The sequence below is a fragment of the Pomacea canaliculata genome, linkage group LG7, assembly GCF_003073045.1.
Source record: "Pomacea canaliculata isolate SZHN2017 linkage group LG7, ASM307304v1, whole genome shotgun sequence".
Lineage (NCBI taxonomy): Eukaryota > Metazoa > Mollusca > Gastropoda > Architaenioglossa > Ampullariidae > Pomacea > Pomacea canaliculata.
In genome coordinates this window covers 29,577,970-29,590,093 of record NC_037596.1, presented here as the reverse complement: position 1 = coordinate 29,590,093, position 12,124 = coordinate 29,577,970, and the positions used below count along the sequence as shown (strand labels likewise).

The window sequence follows — 12,124 nt, the reverse complement described above, 5'->3', positions numbered from 1 at the left end:
TGGTGCATAGACTGTCTGAAAGCTAATTTGGATAGAGAGGATCTCCTCTTCTCATGCATTGAGCGACTACTCTCCTCACTTCGTATTTGTCATTGATCTGCAGTTTTCTGTCGATGTTTATCATAATCTTTACAATATTCTATTAACCTTTCCTAAATGGAGAATTCTGCGCCACTTTCATCTTTTCTCTGTCTTTATTTCTACGTGACATGCCCAATATTGTCATACTTGTATTTGGATGCAGCACGTTCCTAATTATGTGTGTATTTTGATTGTTTTTTAATAAAACCGCTTGAGCAACGAAGATGAAAAGCGCTATATAACAATTTAATATTAATTTTATTTTGATCGTAGCTAGTAACAGTTCTCAATTTCGCGGCTAGAGTTATCACTGTTAGAGAGTTATGGAACGAAGAAGAATAGAATATGTTAATTTTTGTATTATATTGTATTGTTACTATTATGTGTCTGAATACACAATTAGTCCAGCTTTAGGTGGTGTTAAATTCTTAAAGGTTCTCGGAATAAACTGTAAATAAGAAATCAAAACAAACATTAGCTTAAAGTTTATTTAATCTATTCTCTTTTCCTGTCCTCGGTGGCCAGCCTTAAAAGAAAAGCTATTGGGAAACAATGTTTGATTAACAAAACAAGAAAAGTAGCTAAAGCAATTATATCATCACTATTCAATCCATGTACCTTTTCCTATATGTACCTGTAATCTAGGATAGAAAAATTTACTTGCATAAATGTGCAGAACTTAAAAATACTGTTGAATCTTCGTTACTCACTGATTAAACCACTAACTGTGTTTCCAAAGAAGTTTTAGAATTTTATAACATTTTTATTTTCTCGTTTCAACCTTACTTTAGATAAAAGTGGCTCAAATAAGAAAGATTGTTCTTAGTAAGAAACTGGTGTTCCAGCACGGACCAGAAACTGAGAAGCGTCACAGTCATCATCCCCAATAGAGAAACAATACTAAAGACATTTTATCCATAGCGGTACTTATAACTACTATAGGTGGATACATGTAAAAAATGTACTTTTTATCTATTTCTGCAATAATCTTTATTTTTATTTATGATTTTCTACAATGAATTTATTTTCATCAACGCAAGTTAACAAGTTAACAAATAGTTAAAAGATTGTTGACTATAGAGATTGTGTTACACAATAGTGTTTAAGTGTGGTCTTGTTATCGCTTTATAATATGGTGTATATGTCGTACATCTGACTTTGTTCATTAAGTCTTAACTCATTATTTCCATGTAACTACGGTTCTTATTTTAGAGTTGTTTTCGATTTTTTTTTGTTATTTTTAGGGTGCAGATAGAAGTTTTTTTTTAATTGAAGGATTTTATTGTTCTTTATCTGATATCTTTCAAATTGTATATTATTATTCCATCGTTCTACTTTAATGTCCTGTTGTATCTTACTATCCTTTAATCACGGGACTCCTTTGTGTCTTCCATATACATTTTGCTGTCTTGTAGTAAAATCAACTGAAAGATTGCAATTGTGTAGGACAGAGAATTCACAACTCGGAAGGTAGGTCAAAAGTACGACAGTAAAAAAGGAAAATTATACTATATATACGCAAATATAAAAGGTACAAAACAGTAATATATTTTATTAGAATATACATTAAAATTTAAATATTTCTTACTGATTTTTTTCTCATTCTCAGTTGCTTAACAAATCCATGTTGGATTGAGTAACAGGCAACGGACTTCGACATAGCGCATGAAAACTAAACATCGCCTACTTCCAAACCTAACGAAATACCTGATTGGTCAACGTTTGCGGTGTCTATGGTGAAGTAATCCATAGTGGAACAATTCCTAAAGAAACCAGTGTTTTCTCCCTTATGTATTTATTCTTGTCAGTCTTGACATTCCCGCTTTTTGAATATATATCGTTTACTGGTGTACCCACACACAGATACATATAAAGCACACCGCCACTAGCAGTACCACCAACAAAATGACAATGGCGCTCTATACACACCCTCAGTCCTTTCTATTCATAGACGAGCAAACGTTTATCTTTTAAAACATTTTATATTAACTATATAAATCTTTTAGACAATTAATCGCTCAACAGAAAAAATAGTCAACACGTGTTAGTACAATTCGTAATAAAGGAGACATCTTTGATGGAAGTAAATTTTGTCTTTGTACCAGTGACCGTACGAAACAGGAGACAAGTAGAAAGTAAGAGAAAGATTTCTCTTTTTCATAAGGGAGGTAAAATACCCTAAGTAGCTAAAAGACAGTTATAACTAATAGGCAAATGCCTTATCTCCCCTTAAGTTTAACACAATATTTTTGTCATTCATGTATTCCAGTTCAAAAACACAACGAAATGTGATAAGAGGAGCATTGTTTATTACATTGGTATGTGCAGTTCTTAAGCATCCTAGTACACGACATAATGTAGGTGTATAAATACTGTTACTGTCACAAATATATGTATTGTCCATCCGTTTCTACTTTTTATCTGTAAAACCTTTCAAACACTTTCAACTGTTTCTAGACGTCTAGTCTTTTCTTAAACCTAGACGCCATGGTAACTTGTAAACCTTGAAATGAAAGGCACTTCCATGCACACATCCTAGCAAACAGGAGACTAATATGAGACATACAGATGATAAATCAAGTAGTATACTTCAGTAGATAAAACTACATAATTTCAGACAGGTGTATTAATGTGAAAAAAAAACATTCAAAATACAGCAGGCATTAACAAAAAGCCAAAACATTTAACTAATGATAATTGTATATGGACATAGAGGGCAGAAATGTGTTTCAAATATTCTAAAACTTGAATCAACTAACAGTTTTAATTTACACGGAGAACTATTTCTACTACTGTTAACTACTTAATTGTAATATTAAATACATCTTTCGGTGTGTAACACCAAGCTTAAAAGAAAACTTTTATTTTCCTTAGTGTTACTTGCTTTTTTTGGTTAGCTTCATCCAATATCTCTTCAAAATTATAAATTATAATGTCTTGACACACCATAAGCAAAATGCAATATGTATTTTATTCTATAGTACATGCTTTGTTTATTTTGGCATTTTCAAAATTTTCGCAGCTTATCCACAGCCAGGTTACCGATATCAGTTCTGGTGTTATTAACCCTCTTGCCATTCCACTTGCAGAAGAAGACTACTTTCTTTTTCTTTTTCTTAAAAAGATTACACACGCACGAGCAAACATCTGCAAACTCATAAAAAGCTCTCTCTTTTTAAAAGATCACACTTAATGAGAAGACATAAAATGGATTAAATTAAAAGAAACCTAGACGAACACTAAAATCGCTGTGGGAGACTGAAATTCGTTGACCTACAAATTGTAAGTATTTCATACAAAACAATTAGAGTCCAAATAGTCGCAAGACAATAAAATGTTACTCGCTTGTCAAAGAACAACATCTTGCATGTCTCCTGCGTCTCTTCTTTTTCGAAACCATCGTCACAGACTTTGCTCCATGTCCAAGTGTACAATATTTCAAGGCGGCCTTTCCACGACCAAGTTCCATTCACTAGCAGGACTCGAGACTGTATATCTGATAAGTTAAACAGTTTAAATCTGTTAATTAAATCTGCAGGATATCTAACAACCTCTATCATAAATTTTAAAAATACCTTACCGACGCGAAGAAAAGCGAAATAAACACACTATACCACAAACATAAATGTTTCTGTAGGTGACTGTGTACGCTCTCACGTTTCTGTATGTTTGTGTGTGTGTGTACTAGCGCTTGAAACACTTAAAATAAACGTAAGAAAAGTATTGTAGCAAGGCAAACGCAAAATGCAGCTTATCCTTACATTTTTACTCATTTTCTATTTCTAGAAATGCAAGGAACTATTCATGTCAGCTGGACGCGATTGAACAGGAGAAAGTGGAATTCAACTCACAGGCTTGAGGCTAACCGACTCAGGAACCAGGAGAAGAAGGAGCCTCCGCACGTGAACCAAAGTCTATAAAGTTCAAAGCGAAAAGAAAGTATCTGGCCACTTACATGTGACATACAAGTTATACAAATACACAGTTGACATTGTTATTCAAGTCTGGAAAGATGTTGCTAGTGTTCAATACCCACTGAAAACATCTTTTACTCAATGTCCGTGTCGCTTATTTGGTGTGCTCTAGAAATAAGCAGCCATCTGTAGCCATGTCAACTATAGATACAACAAACTGATATGATCAACACTCCAGGTCTTCTTCTATTTCTCGAAGAACCACACAACGCGATAACCTGTAAAGATGTCGTAAAATTTCAGGTAAAAGATTTCTCCACTACTAGGTGAACAAGGACCGTACTCTTAAATCTTAAAAGCTCTAAAGATAATAGTCTCTTGAAATGAAGAAAGTAAAATTGTATTATATAAAGCAATAAAAATCAGTCTTCATGTATATAGCACAAATAACCTCAACTCAACATCCACGTGACCTTAAGGTGTCTGTAAAGGCCGCCGACAATGTGATTACGTACAACTTTACTTACCTCAGCTCTCTCTTAATAAAGTTTGTTTCGGTCTTCGATACAAAACGGGTAAATACGGCGGTAAGGCTCGCAATGTTTCTGGTAATAAGGCTTGTAGTGAAAGAGGACTGTTGTTCGTGAAAACCTGGTTCATGACGAACAATGTGTCTTGTTGTTGTTGTTGTTGTTGTTGTTGTTGTTGTTGTTGTTGTTGTTGTTGTTGTTGTTGTTGTTGTTGTTGTTGCGTAATAATACCTTTAACGATAAGTGTAATTTGAGAAAATGCCCTCAGTGGTAGACGTTCATCATCACCGTTTGTTCCAGTCACAACGGTACAGGTGTAAATATCTTCGTGTGTCGTCTGCTGTGCTGCTATGATGTGTAGCTCCCCAGTAGTGCTGCTCACTTTCCCTGACCACGTGATGGAAGCAGGAGGCGGGTTGCTGTCAGCGTCACACACAAACGTCACATTCTGACCGTTGATGACCTCAGAGTAGGTGGACAGTGGCTGACCCTGATTATCACTTCGTGTTATCCTGATAACCGGGCGATCTGTAAACAAGCCGATAGAATTTGATTCATCGCATATACCATCTGTACATCTGACAAGTGTCTTGGTTTTTACTAATTTACTAACATCTCCCTGAAACCAAAAACACAAGTTTATGTTGAAAAATGTGCAAATATATATACACAAACAAACACACTTAACCTTGTATGTAGGTTAAAAAAAGAGAGAGAACATTAACCTATACAACTCGTACAAAAAGCGCTTTTTTTCTGTGGGATCTTCAATTTAAAACTAATTTGCTTACGGAGACTAAATGCTGTCGAGGGGTTTTATTCACAGCATTCATTGCCGGTCGACCCCAATACTCACAGTAAACCTGTAATTGCAGTGTATCACTGGAGACAACTTCACCATCACTGTACATCGCCTCACACCTCACTCGGCTTCCATGATGTTCCCTGGTCACTCTAGTGATGATCAGGCTACTGCCATCAGGGAACCCGCCTGCATTTTCTGGCCACGTGTACTTTATTACATCAGACCGCTCATTGCTCTCACACTTTAAAGTAGCTTTTGTTTCCTCCATCAAAGGATATTGCTTACTGTTTGTATGAATGTTGACAGAAACTGTTAAAAAACATAAGATTTCTTTTTGACTTTCAGCTAAAATCAAAGAAAGACTTATGTCATATTGCTCCTTACAACATGGTCTACGAAATAAACTTATGTATACAATTTACAAATATTTTACATCTATACTAAGATTTCATTTCACTTTAATTAAAATATACAGGCAGATTCTAAACATTGTGTTCAATGTCCAATTAAAGGGATTCTAAAGGCAAAATAAAACTGCTTAGAATCGCGTAAAGAGTAGGATACATTTGAATCTCGTCTATTTATATGTGTGTTCATGTGGAAAACGTTGAAGGTTCTTAGTAGAATGTTGTGTTTAATAAGAGAAATTACACGGCACTCTTTTTTTGCTTCCACGAATTCTCGTTCTCCGTCACGTGACCCTATGACGTGTGGTTTCCATAGTGAGAACCATACCTCGAGAATGTGCTGCACCCGATTGCTACGAAAAGATTGGAAAGATGATGATGATGTCGATTTGTAATGCGCAGGTATCCATTCAGAAGAATGCTCATTGCGCAAAAAAGATTCAAAATTTTCTTTTCATCAGTTTCCTAAAGACAAGGCGATACAAAAGAGTGGGTCATACCAATAGAAAGGCTCGATCCCAGTACGAAAAACGTTTGGGAGCCCAAAGAGTGGGACGTATTATGCTTCAAGCCATCTTGATTGTAGATTAGTTTGGAGATCACTAATCTAACAAAATCTTCCCAATGACCACAAACACTTCATGTCAGAGACTGACGTCATAAGGAGACTGAAGTCATAAAGAGACTGACGTCATAACGAGACTGAAGTCATAAGGAGACTGACGTCATAAGGAGACAAGTCCTCCATCTCGGGAAGCTATCGTGTTTACTCGGCGGAAGGACACAACGAATCCTTTATTTCTCCTGTATTGCTCTCGTGCTCTGTAATTGTAACTAAATATATTTTTGAACGTTTGACCGTCGCCACAGCCTTATCACAAGCCTTGAGTATCCCTTGAATGCAAACTATCCATTGCTCACAGCTATTTGGTGACTACCGTCCTAGGTGAGCTAAATACTGTTTGATTTACAACCGTCATTTTGTATTAGACATCATGTCATTTTTAACTTGAAACAAAATATTGTCCTTCTCTTTTTTACATGCAAATGTATAGTTTTCTTTCATTAAGCCTAACGTATAAATGGTAAACACATTGATGAGCTTTGTATTTTTCAAAGAAAAGTTCTTACAGTTCCTGCAAATAATTTTGTAGTCTCGGCAGTCTCCGTAACGAGGCAACCCATGCTGACACTCAAAAATGTTTGTCTCATTCCCCAGGCAAAATATAAAGCTGGTTACTGTCAGAAGCAGTCGGTTGAATTCATCGGAACTCTCCACAGGTATTTCTCTCAAAATCGCCGCTTGCCTAAACATTGCAGAATGCCCTTTTCTTTAAATATTGTCAGGATTATTATTAAATGTTAATTAAAAGGCTGCATTTGTTAAGTGATAAGAACTTAAGTGATACGCATCTGTAGCGTACGAGGTTAGATAAATATATTAGGGCGTCCTTCAGGCGAGAACAATCTTTTTTCGTAGACCATATTTTATGTAAATAAATATACTGTTCCTGGAAAAAATAGGAAAGTGCTATAGGCATTTTCTCAAATTTGTTATATTCTTGTTATGAGATCGAATTGTAACGCTGAAGAAATAAGTGTCAAGTGTTATCATTAGGAAAGAATAGGGATATATGAAAAAGAGAATGGATAGATGGAATGACGGGAAAACATTTAAGACATGCGTTTCGCTCTGTGTGTGTGTGTGTAAAACGTTACATTTCAAAATCAACATTTAAAGATTAGTGAACTTAACGTATCATTCCTTTAAACTGTATAATTTCAGTAGAGTAAATATTCTTCATCCTTACACAGACTCGACCACTGACAGAGAGAAAAGAACTTACCATGGTAAGCCGAGCTGTCTACAGACGACCCCGGCAGTGACGTCAGACGTCACGCACACTGTCTCCCAATCACCATTCCCGATGTCTATCTGTGCCTGACCTCTGTCAGGTCCCATGTTCTGAGTATCCCTCAAACGCAGTCGTGCGTGTTCTGTGACATTTAGTTTAAATAATCCATCAGAGATTTATTTAGGTTTTGTGACAGTAGATGGTAGTAATTAATCTCAAAGCGAAGAGGTAATAGCATAAGACCTGGAGTAGAATAACCAGTAGATATCAAGTTAACTACACTCACAATCGCTAACTTCTTTGATTTAATAAGGTATTATTATTGTTGTTGTTGCTGCTGTTGTTGTTGTTGTTCTTTGGAATTTTTCCACAGTGCTCGGTTATTCAAATGTTTGTTCTTTTGCTTCTCAAGACATGCTCTATTATGGCATGTTAAAATAATTTCATGACAGCAAAGAACATAAAAATTAGATTTATATTATTATAGCGATATAATTATTTTCTGGTATCTTGTGATTAAAACCACATTTTATGTTACGTTTGCTTATATGTGGTACTGAATATAACAGACTCAAATTCCAGTTTCTACAAATTAACTAATGACATACTAAGTCACTCGGGGTCTGCAAAACAGTTTAAGTTATTATTGAACATTTTTTTCTCCAATTTTAGCAATCATCGTTGCTGTGCAATTTATTTTATTAACAGATAAAAAAACTATTAGCATAAAACAAAGCAGAAAATACAGTGTTTTAAACACAAGCATCCAATAGTCTCTCTACAAAAAGACAGATTGAGACATGCAGTCGACTGTACTCCAGATAAAGGTTACTTTAAAATGGGGTCGTACATTGTCATGTTTGTGTTTGTGCAGACAAAAGAATACTTATATCAACAACAAAAGTATCCAAATATCCATATATAATCCATACACATCGCAAACAATATATATCCGTCACATGTATCCTCACACTAAGTCCTAAGCTCATTTAAAAGCAATATTGTTAAGTGTTAAAATGTTATTTGTTGTAAAAAGTACATCAATTTTATCACCTAAACATTCTTGCTTGACAAGCTTGATATTTCTTTTCTAAGTAAAATGAAGTTACCATTCTAGGGTTTTGCATAGAAAATGGCAATGCGCGTCAAATTCATTCTTAAAATTTTTTTCCTGTTTTTTGAATGCAAACAAGAGAATAGAAACAGCGGGTTCTTACCTGTGTTGCAGGTGATACCAACCACATTGTGGCAGAAGTCCGTGTAAAACCGTGTATGGCTACATTGTTGTAAGCTAGTCTCGTCACCTTTACACTTCAGGTGTAACATTTTATAGTCCAAACCATATCCGTACCTATCTGTTGACACGGCGAAAACTTGCGACCTGTTTGACAGTCAATATGTTTGTGTGTTTGTCTGTTAACATATTCAATGTAGCGATATTTCAATAGATACACACAAGTCGAAATTAAAACTTTATTTCGAAATCAGATTGTACACAATGCTTTTATTATTTAATGTAGGCTTAGCCAGTCAATATATTTTTTATTTTTTTATATCTCCCATATCCCAAGCGGATATTTATGAACGTAACTTGTTTTACTGCTTTAAAAGTTGTCTTGCTTTTAAAACCACTTAATGCTCCTGTTTTCTGTTTGAAACAAATTACACACACACACACACAGACATAGCCATGCTTATATATGCACGCACTAATAAAGGATTTTAACCTCATGAAAAAAAAAGAAAATTCTTTGAAAGCTTTATATCTATAAATTGCACGTCGTGAATATGACATACAAAACAAATATAATTACAAAGCACATAAACACAAGACTATATCAAGTTACACACGTGTTGAAGCCCAGCATCCTGCAGGTCACCTGCGCCTCTTGTTTCCTAAACCCAAAGACACAGACTGTGCTCCATGTTCCATCGTACAACATCTCAAGGCGGCCATTCCAATGGTCAGTTCCATTTACAAGCCGGACATGAGACTGTGCATCTGATCAATCGTGAAAGTTAATTAGTAACGACCTACAGCAAACCTTATTGCCTACAGATTTGTACATCCCAACCTTTCTGTTCTTCTGTTGATTTATGTCAGACACTATTATCTCAAATCTACAAAAACTGAAAGGACCTGATCATTAGAACCCTATTTTTGTTATTTTCCAATAAATAAGTTAATGTACGAGACAGTTTAAACAAAAAAGAAAGTGTCTTTATTGCTTTATATGAAACTCTATATTACTCTGTCATAAGTGATGAAGAATTGTGTAAAGGACAACTTACCGACACATGGGATCACAAGAAGAAAAGCTGCAAATGCAGATGTTACCACGAACATCGTCATGTTTGTTTGTAGTCACAGATGTAGAGGTTAAAATGCGATGTTACATAAAACTTCTAAAGATAAGAAAAATACAAATAATGTTGAATAATATTGTATGTTTTCTAGGAATATCTTTGGCGTCGTGTTTGTCTGTCTTCGTATGTTTGACTGGGGCGTCTGTGTGCATGCGCGCCTTTGTTTGCATTAACAATACACAGCACTGTAAACTAAACTAAACTTACAGCTTAACGTAACACAAAGCCAACAAAAAATTTCAAGAAACAAAGTATGGGCTGTTCCAAAGTGATGAAACATATTACTTTTACGGTTCAAATAATTGATTAACATATCACTTACAATGTCAGGTACTGAAAGTCAACGCACTTTCACCATTATCCACATTCTTTTAACCAAAAGGCACCTAATCCACTTTCTTGCTTCACGCAGGACTCTTTTGGAGACAATTCAAAGTTCTAGTGACTAACGTATGCAAGCCACCCTTGTAACTCAAACAATCATTTACTATCACTGGCAGTTTAATTACTGCAAGCGAAACAGTATAACTCCACCTTCTAGATGGGTCTTGGAATATCAGCACGGAATCTTCTTAAAGTGCATTTAAAGCACATCTCTTCTATGAGCATTACTCTTAACATCTCTACTAATACTTTCTCTTTCCTTTGCTGTTCAATGACTAGTACGTCCTGCTTGTCTCCCCTAGCATATTAATGTGAGTAGCTCTCAATGTCTACCTTTAGGTCCTCATTTCTTCTTACTTACTCTATGATTTTATGTTTGTCAATACTGATGTTCATCCAACCGTTCCCTAGTGTGCTTTCCATGTTTGTTTGTTTGTTGGTTTGTTTTTTTTTTGTTTTGTTTTGTTTTGTTTTTTTATTTTGTCTCCAGTGCTGACAACATCCTCTTTCATGAGGATGATAATGCACAATATCTCGCGTTGTTTATTAATATTCTTTTATTATTATTACGTGTTATACGTGTATCAATTTTCGTTGGTAGTTAAAATGTTCTTAGTACATAAAAACAAAGATACTTACAGCACGATTTAGAAACAAATACACCAGGCGATTTGCTGTCCAGTATTTTACTGTACGGCGCATATATAACCACTCAGCCGGTATAGTCCTAGGACGATGACTGAATACAAGTCTGACCAGCAGTAATCTCTGTAATCACCGAAGAATTTAGGGAAGAGGTCATTTCCTTCTAATGCCGGCTTTTCGCAGGGCAAGACTGTCAGTCGATAACTTATCACATAGTATTTTCTTCTGTAGGAGACTGGGGTACATGGAGAGAAACTGTAGTGTGACTGCTTCAAGTAGGGCAAGGGAGAAATAAATCAGAGCAAAAAGTATCTTTGTGTGTCTTCCACATTTTATGTGCTCCATAGAAAAAGTGCAAGTGTGTAAGAGAGGGACAAAGTTTTGGAGGACGGAGACATTTCGTTTGGGTTAGCTCGACAGTAACTACCACGCATTGCATCTATTACGAAGAGACATGGAAAGTGGAGCAAGTTTGTTTTTATGTTGAGTGGCAATATACGCGAGTACTTAGACACATGCGTGAAAAAATTGATGGCATTACATAATACCACACATAGAGAGAACTAAATAAAAGTCAGTACAACGGAATATGTTGTTAGGAACACAAACCACACTTATACTCAAGTCCCGTAACACAATAAAGTCAGCTACTTTTCCTTCATTTGTGGAAGAGAATGTTTGTACTTGTAATTATTAAAACTCATTCCTAAGGAAGCCCAAACACACTGATAAAGATCAGAGGCATCCATTTTCATTTATCTGTGAAGTATAAAGTAGAGTGTCAGAGAGCTTATAGTTAAGTCTCAAGGATGTGTGAAGGCTGTGCCTAACCCTTTAAAGGTTGAAAAAGGAAAGTCAGGAAGGGTAATGATACAAGGACCTCCTTCATATAATGTGACTGATACAGGAAGATTGGAAACATTACAGGTTTACATACAGTCACAAAAACATAAAGGTTCTCTTTAGTTGACATGAACAGATATTTATTACCACTCCTATATAAATCCTTTAATAATTTTAAAACACTAGATTGGTGAAAGATTTCTTTTTTTTTTTTTTGCCTTTTTAGAAAACTCGTGTATTAAAATCAACCTATTTTACTCAGTAAGTTAGAAAGCACAAATCATGCCGACAT

The 12,124-nt window shown here is 35.3% G+C and overlaps 2 protein-coding genes across 3 annotated transcripts in view; both read right to left on the bottom strand.

Moving 5' to 3' along the window:
* Positions 1–12,124, bottom strand: part of LOC112567604 (cartilage matrix protein-like) — a 95,992-nt gene that overhangs the window by 27,934 nt on the left and 55,934 nt on the right. The window lies entirely within an intron of this gene.
* LOC112569319 (deleted in malignant brain tumors 1 protein-like) lies at positions 4,993–11,073 on the bottom strand. Of its 2 annotated transcripts, none has more exons than XM_025247089.1 (7): positions 10,984–11,073; positions 9,886–9,999; positions 9,445–9,595; positions 8,811–8,974; positions 7,585–7,735; positions 6,869–7,044; positions 4,993–5,639 (listed from the first exon to the last, which is right to left on the bottom strand). In XM_025247089.1, the coding sequence occupies exons 2-7, from the start codon at positions 9,944–9,946 to the stop codon at positions 5,293–5,295; spliced, it is 1,050 nt and encodes a 349-aa protein (XP_025102874.1). In that variant the 5' UTR covers positions 9,947–9,999; positions 10,984–11,073; the 3' UTR covers positions 4,993–5,292. The 2 variants fall into 2 exon arrangements, with proteins under 2 accessions (XP_025102874.1, XP_025102875.1); XM_025247090.1 differs by having other exon boundaries at positions 10,283–11,034.